At 50.5% G+C, this 14,504-nt stretch overlaps 1 protein-coding gene across 1 annotated transcript in view; it reads right to left on the bottom strand.

Moving 5' to 3' along the window:
• Positions 1 to 5,919: 5,919 nt before the first annotated feature.
• Positions 5,920 to 14,504, bottom strand: part of ACVR1C (activin A receptor type 1C) — a 17,952-nt gene continuing 9,367 nt past the window's right edge. The window contains exons 2-9 of the mRNA XM_027908459.1: positions 14,224 to 14,454; positions 10,690 to 10,935; positions 9,310 to 9,540; positions 9,056 to 9,223; positions 8,163 to 8,319; positions 7,718 to 7,842; positions 6,846 to 6,976; positions 5,920 to 6,237 (exon numbers count right to left, since the gene is read on the bottom strand). Of these exons, the coding sequence (XP_027764260.1) occupies positions 6,112 to 6,237; positions 6,846 to 6,976; positions 7,718 to 7,842; positions 8,163 to 8,319; positions 9,056 to 9,223; positions 9,310 to 9,540; positions 10,690 to 10,935; positions 14,224 to 14,454 (1,415 nt within the window). The 3' untranslated portion in view covers positions 5,920 to 6,111. The remainder of the gene's footprint in view (positions 6,238 to 6,845; positions 6,977 to 7,717; positions 7,843 to 8,162; positions 8,320 to 9,055; positions 9,224 to 9,309; positions 9,541 to 10,689; positions 10,936 to 14,223; positions 14,455 to 14,504) is intronic.

Here is a 14,504-nt window from a genome sequence, read left to right as displayed (position 1 = left end):
GGGCTTGGCAGTTGCAGAAATCTGCTTAATTTTTCCATTCCTGCGCACAGCAATTCTCACCAACAGCTGCTGCTCTGCCAGGATTTGTCCTCGTGGCCCTGCCTGCCTCAGGCATTCATCTGAACTCAACCTGCTCATTCTCTGACTTGCTCGGCATTCCTGGCATCCCTAGAATCACCTTTTGGCAAAGATGGGGAAAATAACACTGCCTTTGGCTAATGGTGTCAGTGCAGGACTTCCAGTTCCGGAGAGGGAAACGAGAGCTGAAGGCCAAGAGCAGGAGCTGAAAACATGGCAGAGCAAGGGCAGAGCGATGCCCTCAGCACAGCACTTGGATCACAGTGGGGAGCAAGGACTTATCTGGCACAGCAGGTCTGGGGACACACAGCAAAGTCAACTGAGGGGCTCCGGGAAGGGATAGAAGGGGCTGCCACAGCAGAGCCCAGGCAGGCACAGTGCCAGGGCCAGCCCTGGCCAGATGTCATCCCTGCACCTCTCCAGGATGGCCAGGGCCCGAGGAAGATGCAGGGGTGACAGGTGGGTGAACAGGAGGGCAGGCACGCTGTGCCCAGACAGGTGCACACACTGAGTCCACCATCCCCATCTTAAACGTTCATCCCTCAAAAACACGGCATCTTGAAGCAGAGAAACATCCTGTCAGGAAACATCTGCTCCACACACCTGGAGGAGAATTGGTGGCTGATGTGCAGAGGAATCCTGCAGTCCCTGTGCCTCGATGGGGACAGGGAAATGTTGCACAGCACAGCAGCTCTGCAGCAACGAATTTAGACATCTGTCCTTCATCTCCAGTTCCTGGGGGGGAACCCCTCTGGATTAAGGTGCAGGAAAGAGGGGTTTAAAAAGCTCTGCAGGAGAGGGGAAAAGCTCTCTCCTTTTTCGTGAGAGAAGCAGCTGTAGCCCAGAGGGGCATCTCCTCACTTGCACGCTGAGCAATGCGGGGAGCGGGTGACTCAAAGCCACTTCCCCTTTTCCTGCTCACGGTCACCCCGGTGAGCGCTTTGGTAACAAACAAAGCACATTTCGGTTCCTCTGGCAGCCCTCTCTGACGTTCCTGAAACCCAGTGACTCATCTGTAAACAAGTTGAGGGCAGAAACAAATGCCACCTCCCATCAGAGCACAAAGCAAGACCCTGGTGAGAGCTGCCCCAGCAGCCCCGTGCTCGCTCTGATGACCCGCATCCCACACCATCCACACACCCTGCACCCGCAGCAGGCACCCCACAGCCCCACAATGAACCCCACAGCCCTGCCAGGCACCCCACACCACCAGCACACACCCCACAGCCCTGAGACACACCCCACAGCCCCGACACACATCCCACACCCCTCCCTCCCAGCCTGGCCGCTCATCGCTGCTCATGCTCAGAGCCGCACAGATCCTCGCCAGGGGCAGAGGGGAGCACGAGTCAGACCCCGCTGCCCACAGCAGCTGCTCGTGTGTGTCTGGGAGATCACAAGGATGCCCTGCCCCAGCCTCCTCCCCAGCACGGCCCTCGCTCTGTCAGGGCCCGAGTGATGGGACATCTCCCACGAGACAGGCTGATCCAAGCCCGGTCCTACCTGACCCTAAATGCTTCCGGGGGTGGAACATCCACTCCTCCAAGGCTGCTGTGCCTGCAGGGTTTCTGCCCACACTCACCTTACCAGGGCAGGAGGAAGGAGAGAGGAGTCATCCTGCAGGACACAAACCCTCAGGGACTCGGGAGCTGGCTCCTCTGCTGTGCTGCCAGCTGTGCACCGATGGCTCCTGGGCAGTCGGTTTACCTAACAAGAAAATGGGGAATTATTCCAAACCCTCCACCAGCTGCCCCTCCAGCCAGGAGTGCTGGAGCAGGGTGTTTCGGGGAAGCAGGAATTTCTCAGGCTGCGGGAAGTGCAGCGCTGCTCTCCCGAGCGACAGACGCCCACCCGGCGCGGCGGTGGCCAGGGGATGGCAGCCGATGTTCACCGATGAACCACCAGCTGCTGCCGTTCCATCGGGACCTGCTCCAGAGCCCCGACTGCCTGGCCACAGCCAAACCTGCACAGCCAGCACTGTGGCGATGCCACCTTCCTGGAGATGCGCAGGGACCAAGGAGTAAGAATTCACAAGTAATTGCTACAATACAGTGGTCTTTTCAAGGAAAAAAATAAAATAAAAGCAATTTTAAAAATTTTTAAAAATAAAAACAATTTTACACTTCACGGGAACACCAGGGCAGAGTACACTGAATTTATTAAAACAGCCACGTCTTCCCCAAAGTATGTGGGGTGAAAAATCCGCGTACAAAATACAACAGCTAAACCATTATTTACATCCAGGCAGCTGCAATATCGAGCAATAACTTTAGCAATAGTTTTAAAAATAACTCTGCAGTGTACACAGTTCATGTATTTCACAAGATGAGGGTTGAGCACTGCACCACTATACTTATTTCAGAAATATTACAATGTTCCAGATAAAATATTAATGCTTCTTTTAAAAACAGACAACTCAGGAAGTGGTTTGTAGATTGACAAAATATGACACGTTTCTCTTTAGGAACTGAGAACAACAGCAGGTTTAGACACAAACGTCATAGCTACATTCAAAATACATCCAGTCCATTCATCCAAAAATACATTCAGTGTAAGCTACAACTTATTGCACATTTCTTATATTCTGCAGAAATATATTGTACCTCAGTCTTATTCCCTGTACATTCATAAATCGTTCTGCCTGTTAGAGCAGAACTCGGATGCCTTTCCCTAAAAGCTTTTGGGGGATTGGGGTCCCACAGCCCTTGGGGACGATCCCTGGAATCACAGACACACAGCGGAGGGCAGAGGAGGGGACTCGCTCCCGGTGCTGCTGGGGGCACCCAGGTGCCGGCCCAGGGCTCCCCAAGGACACCTCAAGGACAGCCCAAGGACAGCCTGACAGACCTGCACCGAACCAAACAGGGGGGGTTGAGCCCTAATCTTCAGGAACACAAAAATGCTCCTGTTCCTCCCTGCCTGTGAACCCGCAGGACGCGGTGGAGCCTCCACCCCCGCGGTGGGAGCCCTGCAGAAACAGCACCTGTCCCAGCAGCACCCCGGGGCCACACCCCGAAATGGGGAGGCAGTTCACACAACACCATCCCCATGCAAGGCATGAAACACAAACCCCTCCTTCCCAGGAGTGAGGGTGAGCTGGGAGAGCCTCCAGGGGCACAGGAGCTCTGGGCAGACGGGGACTGAGAGAAGAACGTGCCCTGCTCAGAGTTCAAACCTGTTGTAGGGACTGGACATATTTCTAAATAAATTTATCTACAATTCCTGAATTTATTACCAAGGAAAGAAATGGTTTAGCAATGACTAAACTCTTGTAGGGTTTGTTATAGGGTTACATGAGGGAATGACCTTGGTTAAGTGCAAATAATAAAAGTACCCAAGTGCAGAGGAGATTACAGCCTGAATTTCTCAAGGGCTGTCTGGGGGCAGCAGCTCAGGAAACACAGAAAAAATTGGTGCTAGAGGAAACATTAATTAACTTTCCCTTTTAGTCCATAATCCCTGCATTAAGCTTCAGGTTGTTATTAGAAACAAAGTATAAAATATTAGTAACTCCTCCCAAATAGAAGCATCAATTAGGAGAGGCTGAATGTGGTGATGGGGTTTGAGCACCCTTGACCTTGAAAATTTTTATGAGTTTAGGAACTTGTGAAGATTAGCAGGTGCATTGTAACCTCAGAGGAAACCTAAGCCTCCCCAAACCGCACAGAAGTGTCTTGGCATAACCTGTGCGTAAATTAGAACCGGACAAATCCACATGGAGGGGAAAGGCCACTAAAACAATGGTTCTTTGGGGTTTCTTTAAAGGAGTGTAGAGTTTGCAAACATTTCAGAGCTCAATACAACATCATCAGCCCTTGGCTCAGTTATGTTTTAACTATAGTCTCAACAACAAAAGAAAAAAGAAAACCAGTGCAAAAATACTGAGTTAGGTGAAAGGCCAGGACAAACAGACCATAATATCTGATACCTTGAGATATGTGCAGGGGAAGGGTTAAAGTGTTCCTGGGGCTGGAGCTGTGACATGTGCAAGGGAGCTGAGCCTGAGAATCCTCCACCCACACCTCCCAGCTAGGCACCAAAAAGGTCTTTTCAAATTACAGGGCTGATCAACAATCTTCAGAGATGCCAGAATGGCAACTGAAAACTGAAACCCTTCCCCCACTTAAAAAAAAAAAAAAAAAAAGTATCTTCGAGTGTTCCTCTTTAAGATAGGGAATTTCTTTCAACTTATGCTCTACAAGAACAAGTGCTGGATCTTAGGTTTGCAAATTTTTTGATACCCAAGTCAGCATCATGCTTTGGATCATGCTGAAATTACTCCTCAGGCAACCTAGAAAGTCACATCCACTGAGCTCTACGGGGCAGTTCATGTAGTTGAAGCACATAACAATTAAATCACGGGGTGCCTTGGGTTGGAAGGGACATTAAAGCCTGTCTTGTTCCCTTCCCTGCCATGGGCAGGGACACCTTCCACCAGACCAAGTTGTTCCAAGCCCCATCCAATCTGGCCCAAATCTGTGAGACACCTTTGGTTATACCTCAGAAACCACACTGGAGAAAAGTCTGCCAGCAATTTAAGGGAAATATTCTCCACTGCTCAGCTCCAGAGCACAGAATGACCTGCATAATTTAACACAAGCACCTGTGCAAACACATCAATTGCATCAGAGCCTATTTATGGGCAATTAACAGCCATAAAGTATCCATAATGTCCTGGAGATGTGTGTCAGGAAGAAACCCAGAGTGCTGATAGTACAGATCACCCCACTCAGTAAAAGTTTGCCCTGTTTTTCCCTGCAACAGTTCCAGTTCAAGAGATTTTACACCGAAGATCAATCTGACACACTGTGATCAGCCAACGATTGACTGCCAGGGAGCTGCGTGGGCCACACCAGATTTTTGCAGAGCTTTGCTATCCTGGAAACATCTTTGGGCTTAATTTCCATGGACCAGCTGGATTTAAAGAACCTTATGATTATGAAATGTATAATTTAGGCTATTAAAAATATTAGAATACTACATTCAAATATGTGGGCCATGGAGTGGGGGAGAAGCATCAGTTCACAAAATGCCAGAACATCAGTGAATTCTGATACAACACCTCACTTTGATGGCTGTGGAATTATGGAAACATGATCAGAGATGCTAATACTCATCACCAGCCTGGTTGTGTTACAGAATTCCATAAGAAACCTCTGAAAAGGCTTTATTGGCTTTTGTTAAAGCTTCCCCCAACACATCAAAAGGCACTAAAAAAAATGTTACCAGTGATTAGCAAGATTTTGTTAAAAATAAATATTTTCTCTGTTTAGGTAGAATTTCTCCCACTTTACCCCTACGTAACTAATGGAAAGTATTGCCTCTATTATTTTTTCTACAAACTGTTGGAAAGAAAAGTTATCCCTTGGTTGATCTGTTCAACAAACAAATAAACAGAGTAAAACAACTGAAATCCTAACCATAATATTGTACATGAAACTGAGACAATAAATATAAATGTTAATAGAGAACTGTCTCGATGGTTTTGTTCACAAGGTACACCCTTAGTGGAATTTCCATCTTTTTTAATTGCTTAGGTAATAATAAATATAGTCATTCAAAATGCATTTACTGATAGCCCCTTTTCAGATTCATGCATAAAAATAGGAGAAAAGCTGGGCTAAATTTGGTCTTTTACTTGATTCGAGGACAGAACAGGAGGGTTTTTTTTGCTCACAGCTTTAACCAACACCACACATTTCCAGGACATTTGGGGTCTGAGGAGGATGAAAAGTGCAACAGCAAAAGGCGTTTTTACACTGCTGCGATGCTTTAAGTTCCTTCCTGCATTCGCCTGGTGTCCAATTTACTCACAAAACCAAAGCAAGTCACGGCCTTGCCGTACCAAACCCGAGCTTTGAGTCCCGAGCTGCCTCTCGCCACGGCCGAACGCGCCGCCGGAGGCCAGTGCTCCGCTGCGGGCACTGCAACACTGAACCACGTTACCTGAGGTAGACCAGAAATGACAATACTATCACACGTGGAAAGATGAACAGCAGAGTCCCTTCCCGCCTCCTGGCGCGGGGAGGCCGGTCAGGCTTTGGAGTCCTCCTGCAGGCAGAGCTGCGAGACGGTCTTCTTGACGCGCAGGGCGGTGAGGCGCGCGGCGCCGCTGGCGTGCCAGCACTCCCGCATCAGCCGGCCCATCACCCGCAGCGCCTGCACACACAGACACACCCGCCAGCTGGGAGGGACCCACCGGCATCATCCACTCCAGCTCCTGGCCCTGCACAGACACCCCAACCATCCCCCCTGTGCCCCAGAGCATCTTCCACCAAACCCTCCTGCAGCTCTGGCAGCCTTGGGGCTGTGCCCACTGCCCTGGGGAGCCTGTTCAGTGCCAACCACCCTCTGGGGGGAGAACCTTTCCCTGAGATCCACCCTCAGGAGTACAACCGGCACCTCCCGCTCTTTGTTTTGCAAGTGCAATACAGGAAAATAAAGTGCAGCTCTCTGAAACAGTGACACAGCAGCAGCAGCGTTACTGAAGATCCACACTGAAGAGAGTTGAGCACTTGGTGCAAAGAGCTGAGCTGAGAGCTGAAGGACAGCTACACATCTGAAATTCAGGAGAGGATGGGCACCGAGTACCCTGTTTCTCACTGAAAAAATTCTGCTTTAATTTAAATTCAAAAATATAAATAATAAAATAAAACTAGAAAAAATTAACTAGAAACTAAACTAATAAACTAAATTAAATTAAAAACACAAAACAAAACAAACAAAAAACCACCAACAACAACAAAACCACAGAAAACTGGTTTTACCTCACAGCTTTGCCACTGGTTTGGAATATTGGGTCTGAGCTTCTGCTCACAGACAACCCTTCTCATGTCTTCTATTGAAGGATCAGAAGGCACAACATCATAGTAAGGCAACTGGTATTCCTCGGTGATTCCTAGGGAACATTTATTGGGGAAGTAACACAAAATACAAAGTACCTGCTCCACAACTAACTCGAATTGTTTCTACAAGCAGTGAGAGAGAACAGAGGACCTTTGGGGGCCACCTTGAACAACAGCTCCGTGACATCTTCTGTCCCCACTTACTGCTGCAGTAACCAGGAGTGCTTTGGTTTTACTGAAGATAAAAGTGGTGAGGATCACAAAATGAGCTACAGCCAGCACTGGGGTCCCCAGCACAGGAGGGACCTGGAGCTGCTGGAGAGAGTCCAGAGGAGGTCACAGAGATGCTCCAGGGCTGGAGCCCCTCTGCTCTGGAGCCAGGCTGGGAGAGCTGGGGGGGTTCCCCTGGAGAAGAGAAGGATCCAGGGACACCTGAGAGCCCCTTGCAGGGCCTAAAGGGGCTCCAGGAGAGCTGGAGAGGGACTGGGGACAAGGCATGGAGGGACAGGACACAGGGAATGGCTTCCCACTGCCAGAGGGCAGGGACAGATGGGAGATTGGGAAGGAATTGCTGGCTGGGAGGGTGGGCAGGCCCTGGCATGGGTTGCCCAGAGAAGCTGTGGCTGCCCCTGGATCCCTGGAAGTGTCCAAGGCCAGGTTGGACGGGGCTTGGAGCAACCTGGGCTGGTGGAAGGTGTCCCTGCCCATGGCAGAGGGTGGAACGAGATGAGTTTAAGGTCCCTTCCAACCCAAACCAAGCTGGGATTCTGTGATTGTGTGAAAAGGCAGCTCACCTCCAATGGAGCACCTGCGGGCTATCTCCCAGTACACCAGCCCCAGGGAGTAAATGTCTGCTCGTTTGAAGGACTCGAAGATGCTCATGTTCATGGTGTCATCCAGGATCTCGGGAGCCATGTACCTGGGGAGCACACGGGGGCAGGTTGGCTCCTGCAGAAGGCCACGGTTACCCTGCCATGTGCCAGGGCCAGGTGACCCCTCCTGGCACTGGAGCCATGCCCTGACCAGGCCCAGATCCGTGCCAGAGCCGCATCCCAAGCGGGACAGGGAGTTCCATTCCATGGGAACAGCAATCACCTCCCGCTCCCACCCAGCGTGGAGGGGCAGGGTCTGCGGGACCCCCGGCCGATACCGTCAGTGGAGGGGACATCACTGACAGAGGGGAGGGCTGGGAAGAGCTGTCCCCATGGAGTGAGCCCGTCTGGGGGCTGGCAGCCCCACCTCCTGGTGCCCACGCGGGGGTTCTGGGGGATGTCGATGGTGTTCAGCACCGAGTCGTGCTTCACCGCCAGGCCCAGGTCGGCGATGGCGCAGGTCTCGTTCCTCTTCACCAGGATGTTCTTGGATTTCAGGTCTCGGTGTGCGATCGCTGGCTTCCCTGTTCACAGGGAGAGAAACCGCCTCCAATTTTGATAAGAACGGTGTGGATTTTAATATAATGAGCAAGGATGTGGAAACAGTTTTATTCACTTTTGTTACTATTCCCTATAGAAACACTGAAGCCTATTTTGAGCAAGCAAAGCTCTGCTAAATGCTGTCAACTTCAAAAGAAAACTTCCATGGCATTTTTGTTTCAGTATCTGTGTTTCAGGAATAAAACACACAAAAAAAAGAAACTGGAAGTTCACCCTGCAAATTAATTTATAAAATTACAGAATCATGGAATGGCTTGGGGTGGAAAAACTCTCCAAGATGACTGAGGCCATCTGTTCCCAGAGCACTGCCAAAGCCACCACTAACCCATGTCCCCAGGTGCCACATCTACACAGCTTTTCAATCCCTCCAGGGATGCTGACCCCACCACCTGCCCGGGCAGCTGTGTCAGAGCTGAACAGCCCCCCTGGGGAAGCTTTTCCTAATTTTTCCTTCGTTAGGGCTCACTTCTCTTTAGCACAGCTGCTCCCACAGGCATCCACTGAAAGCCATGGATGAGGTGCAGACAGCAGAAGTGGGAAGGTGACATCCCTGTTGCCCTGCAGCGCTCACACACCATTCCTCTTGGTGTGAACAGTTTGGAAGGCGCTTCACGATCTCACATCACCTGTAAATGTTCCTGCAAACAACACCGAAGCTCCTTAAAATACCGGAAGGACAAGTGGGAGGGAAACACTTGCCTTGTGTGCCAACGATCTCCATGTGGAGGTGGGCCAGGCCACTGGCCACCGACAGCGCCAGCCTGACCATGCCCTCCACCGTCACCGTGCCCCTGTTGAGGTAGTCGAACAGCGAGCCCTGCTCGTGGTACTCGGAGACAAGCCAGAGCTGAGTCCACGTGCCGTTATCTGCCCGGGGGAAGCACGGTCGTTAAAAACGCTGTGTGGGCAAAGCCTTCCCTGGAGAAGCCCCCGGTGCCCACCCCGCCCCGTACCCTTGTTGTCGGCAGCGATGAAGCCCAGGATGTTCTCGTGCCTCAGCATGACCGTCTGGTAAATCTCTGCCTCCCGGAACCAGGAGCGCTCGTCTCTGGAGGAGAAGATTTTCACAGCCACGTCCTCCCCGCACCATTTCCCGCGCCACACTTCGCCAAAGCGGCCTTTTCCCACAATTTCCTGCAGGACAATCGTCCTGGCAATGGTTCTCTGGACCAGCAGAGGCAAACCTAGTTAAAAGGAGAGACAGGGACTTGGGAAATAGCTCCACTGTGATCCTCAAACCCCAGCACTGCCCTTTACCAGTGAGCTGCGTTCGTGGCTTTGTTTTCCAAGCCTGCCAGGGGAAAGTCCTCTCCCCACAATATCTCCCCAAATCAGCCTTTTAGATGTTACTTTTCGGTGTCCATATATTTAAAAAATATTAAAAAGCCCCAATAAAAATTAAAAACTAGGCCTGAACTATTCAGTTTGGTGTGATAGGAATTGCAGCTGTCCTACAATCAATTAGTTGCTCTGCTCTGACTGATATTTTCAAAAATAAAGATAAATTATCATAGCAGCTCCACTGTCCTTTGCAAGCCATAACCTCTACCTGTTTGGTTTGATTCTGTGTTTTCTGGGGACTTAAAATAATTTTTTTTTTTTATTTAAATCAAGACAACCTTAATTTTGGCTGAAATCAGACCAAATTGCCCCACTGCACGGGGCTCTGGATCATCACAAGCCCAGGCCTGTTCCTGGCTCAGGGATGGCTGGGAAGAGTTAAAACTTCAGGGTACATAAAGCCAAAGTCTGCTCATTATAGCAGTGAAAAAGCATTAGGGAAGAACAACAAGTTAATCCTCAGAAGTATGCAGCTCATGGAAATAAAGTCAACTAAGTTAGGCACCATTCCTACATTTTTCACTTATAAATAAAAGCAAGCACAGTCTACATATTTTTCAATAAAAGCTGTAATTAGGGAAAGTTGTGTTGTACACCCCAGATGTGCCACTGGCCAGATGAGCTAAAATATATTAATTCCAGCTCATTTTTGTGTTTCTTTGGTTTAACAACTTCTCCATTGCAATGGAGGCATCACAGTAGACTGGCTATCAGAAACAGAAAAAAATGTGGGCATTCTGCTCAAAAAAAAGAATTTTGGGTAACGTTGTTTTACAATAGAACACTAAACATTTCAGAAGCAGCATCCTGACTCAGGTGAGTTTAGGACCTTTCATTATCAGCCAGCAGCATTTGCTTCCACACTTGAACCTGATTTCCGAGCTCACTCTTTTAACTCTTCCACTCCAGCCAAGACCAGAACTTTTGCAGTCGGACAGAAGGTCACACAGCATGGACCCCACCCCCCCTGGCGTGCAGGGCAGCCCACGTACCGGAGCCGGAGCCGGAGGTCGTCATGTCGTAGATGAGGTCCCGGAGGGTCTTGCCGGAGCTGCCCAGGTTGGCCTCAGACAGGGGATCCTCCACGCTGGGCGCTTTGCGGCCGCGGCGGGCACAGCGCCGGCGGCCCCGGGAGGAGCAGGCGGCCAGCACCGCCACCAGCACCAGCACACACACCGGCACCGCCACCGTCACCGCCAGCACCGCCGGCCTGCCCGCCCTGCCGGGGGACTCGGACGCTGCGGGAACACGAGCGGGAGGGGAGCAGAGCGTGAGTGAAGGGCTGCGGAGGGACGGCAGGGACAGGTTCAGTCACTGCTCCCGGCCACGAGGCAGAGCCCACTCCTGTACCACATGGAGTCCTTCCCCACACACTTTCTGTGCAGGAAGCTTGGTCTCCTGATCACCAGCCAGCACCACTGCCTCACATCACCCCATCCCGTTCCTCAGGGAACACCAGAGGACACTCAGCAGCACACAGCTGGCCCGTGGGCTCAGTGTCCTGGACTGGAGCTGCAGATGGTCCCTGATGCCAGCACAGGGACCAGCATTCCCACTGGAAAATTCCTGTCCCTGCCAGCCTGGCTGTCAGCTCCAGCAGGAACGGTGGGTGCCGTTGGGAGTGGTGCAGTGGGAGAGAGCCTGCGGGAACATCCCACACCTGCAGCTCCTGGTCCTCCTGCTCCTGCTGGGAGCCTTGGCCACAGCCCACTCACCTTGGCTGGAGAGTCCTGCCACTTCTTTAGCATGGGCTGTGCAGCTGCCCCTTCTCACAGTGTGCTCACCACTGCCCTACATCCCTCCCAGCCTTTCCAGCTCCTTCCTTCTCTTCCCTCCTTCCTGCAGCTCCCTCTGCTCCAGAGTAGCACTCTTTCTAGAAGAAATACCTCCAAACCCAGCACTGTAACTCCTGTATTATAGTCAGGGCCATCCTCAACCCTGAGCCCATGCACCAGGTGTCCCGTGGCCAGCACATCAGGTGTTCTGCACACACCCCTGGGGGGTCAAGGGGCTCCCCACAGCTTAAACCACACAGGGGAGTGACAAACACCACAAACACAACACACACCCCACGCCCAGGGTGCCATTAAAGGCCACACCAGCGTGGTGACATCCACTGCAGTTGGGCAAGGTCAGACTCCTGGGGAAATCCAACAATCCCTCAGGACCACCCAAACCCAGCAAAACAACACCATTAATCCCATTTTGCAATCCTATTTTGAATGTCCTGTTCATTGACTGGCTAACCAAGAATAGGAGCTGACACATGTTGCCATGTGTGAACCAGAGGCAGCACATCTGGCAGTACTCAGCAGTTTCACAACGTGGAGTAGTTTTGGTCCAAGTTGTGCAAACAAAATAGTACTTGTAGGCAGCAAAAAAAAAAAAGAAAAAGGAAGGATTTTTTTTCCCCTAAAATGGAAAAGACATTCTCACACACAGCCATTTGCTTTTGACTCGTAATGAGCACTGTAAGGTTTGCAAAAGCTCTGAGCTCTGTGTGTGCAAGTTTCTAGGCTACTCAGGGAGCAAATTACATGTTCTTTCCAAGGCAGTAAGAAAATGTACTGCATTAATAGGGGGCTCTAGTCAGCTCTACAGAATCCTTTTAAACCACTTCAAAAATACACAATTTGGGCTAGAGTCTAAAATTAAGATTCTCCAGTTTCCACTGTGACTACAGACACCACTCACAGTGGAGTAGGGGAAGAGATCACAAGCTCTGTCTCCCAGACCCTAAAGGTGGCCTGAAAATCCTGTGAGACACAAGTCTACAACTGAAAGAGCCTCTGGATCTGACCCACAACTCAAACCAGCCTGTTCCACACTGAGGGCACAGAGCTGAGTTCTGCAGAGAAAATGAGAGTGAGGGATGTTTCATCAAAGGGAGGACCCTCAAGGCAGCAGCACACAGAGCATTTCCTCAGTCCTGCTGTGACATCCCACTGACAGGAGAAGCTCACCTTTAGCTGGGGCAGAAAGTATCCCTGTTAAACCAGTAGAAGCCCAAAAAGGAATTAAATTAAAAAACAATTACAGCAAACTCATCCTGCACTTTGAAACTTTCTCCTGCTAATGCAAAATACTGGAGTGAATTCCCTGCTCACAAGAAGGAGGATATAAAAAGCAGAGATCCAGGCTGAATCTGTCCTCAAAGATACCTATTTTCAGACACTGTAGAAACAAACAGACAAAAACCAACCAAACAAACAACAAAAAAAAACCAACTCAAATGAACAGCCAGTTCCTGTCCTCCAGGGCACCAACCAGGGCAGCAACCAGAGCCCTGCTCTGACTGGGCATTGCCACCTGCAGCTCTGCCACGGGAATTCAGGCACAGGCACCAAAGCACCCTCTAGTTTTGTAAGTGCCTGTTCAAGTGCTGGGATGACAGATGTGCCTCCACTGCTCCTCTAGAAATAGCAGCTTTAACCCAAGATACCAGCATCCCAGCTTGGGAAAACAACAGCATGGTGCTTTATTTCCAGAGCATAACCACAGTTAGGGTGTCCCTTCTGTGGTCAACTGAAAGAAAGACACTTAAATAGTCCTTATTCCTACCGCAGAGGACAGGTGAGGGTGGGTACCAGGGTTCAGCAAGAGGTGACAGTGCCTGAGGCTTGCCTGAGGTTTGCCCCCCTATGTTTATATGACATAGCAACAGTCTTTCAAACTCCATTCAGAACTGTACAACAGCAGCTTTGCACATTTTAAGCTGTAACATCTCTCACTGGTGTAAGCATAAAAAGGTATCCACTGATAAAGCAGTATATTTTACAGGTTTTTCGAAAAAGCCTGGATTAAACACAAATCTTGCAAAGAAGAGTTAAAATATTAAATCTATTTTTCAAAATCACTGAATCAACTTCATTACACAACTTTGAACCTGGCAGACTCACACACTGCACGTTTTCTACCATGTGTGGAGATGTTGGAGGCTGGAAGGCCTCAGGCAGGGCAGAGGTTCTGTTATTCCCTTGCAAGACCCCAGATAACAGCCTCTGGCTCCTCACAATTGCTAATTCACCAGTGCCTCCAATACCATCATTCCAATATTCAGCCTAATGCCAGTTCAAGTCACAAACTTCCTGAAGATACACCAGCCCATAGAGCTTGTGAGGTTACAAGTGCTCTTCAGACACTTCTTAGAGTCACAGAGTCATGGAATCATAGAACATTCTGAGTTGGAAGGCACACACAAGGATCACTGAGTCCAAATCCTGGCCCTGCACGGGATAGACCAAGAACCCCACCGTGTGCCTGAGAGCACATCTTCACATCTTCCTTTCATCTTCATGTTTAGTGCTCATGGGACCCAAAGGCAGTGTGTGGAGACCTTTACAAGACACAAGAGATTCCCTCTCCCCCCGAGCTGCAGTTTAGATTGTCTGAAACAAGCTGGGACAAAAGCATCTGCTGTTTTGCAGCCAGCCTGTAAAGCCCCCATGGGCTGGCTGCCGTGGCTGTGTCCCTGCACGGCATTTCCCCACCCTCAGGTGTGACAGCAGCGCTCACACAGCACTCACCGAGGGGCAGGCGGAGGGTGATGTTGTTGCAGAAGTCGGTGTAGCAGCACTCGGTCTTGGTGACGTTCTTGGAGCTGTGGCAGAAGACCTGGGCGTTCAGCTCGGGGAGGGACACGCAGGACTTGACCACCTCCTCGCGCCCGTTGGTCAGCATGACCGAGGCCCAGCACGCGCCCTCCGTCTGGCACGTGAAGTTGGTGTGTTCACACAGCTGGCACACGCACTGCAGGCCTGCAGAACAGGGGACAGCACTCAGGAGAGGACCCTGGGACAGCAGAGCC

This window comes from Empidonax traillii, unplaced genomic scaffold (genome assembly GCF_003031625.1).
Source record: "Empidonax traillii isolate 1590-97213 ecotype Southwest subspecies unplaced genomic scaffold, ASM303162v1 scaffold1715:size108214, whole genome shotgun sequence".
In the NCBI taxonomy this organism is placed as follows: domain Eukaryota; kingdom Metazoa; phylum Chordata; class Aves; order Passeriformes; family Tyrannidae; genus Empidonax; species Empidonax traillii.
The sequence above is the reverse complement of the archived record's forward strand: the minus strand, read 5'-3'. Positions and strand labels throughout refer to the sequence as shown.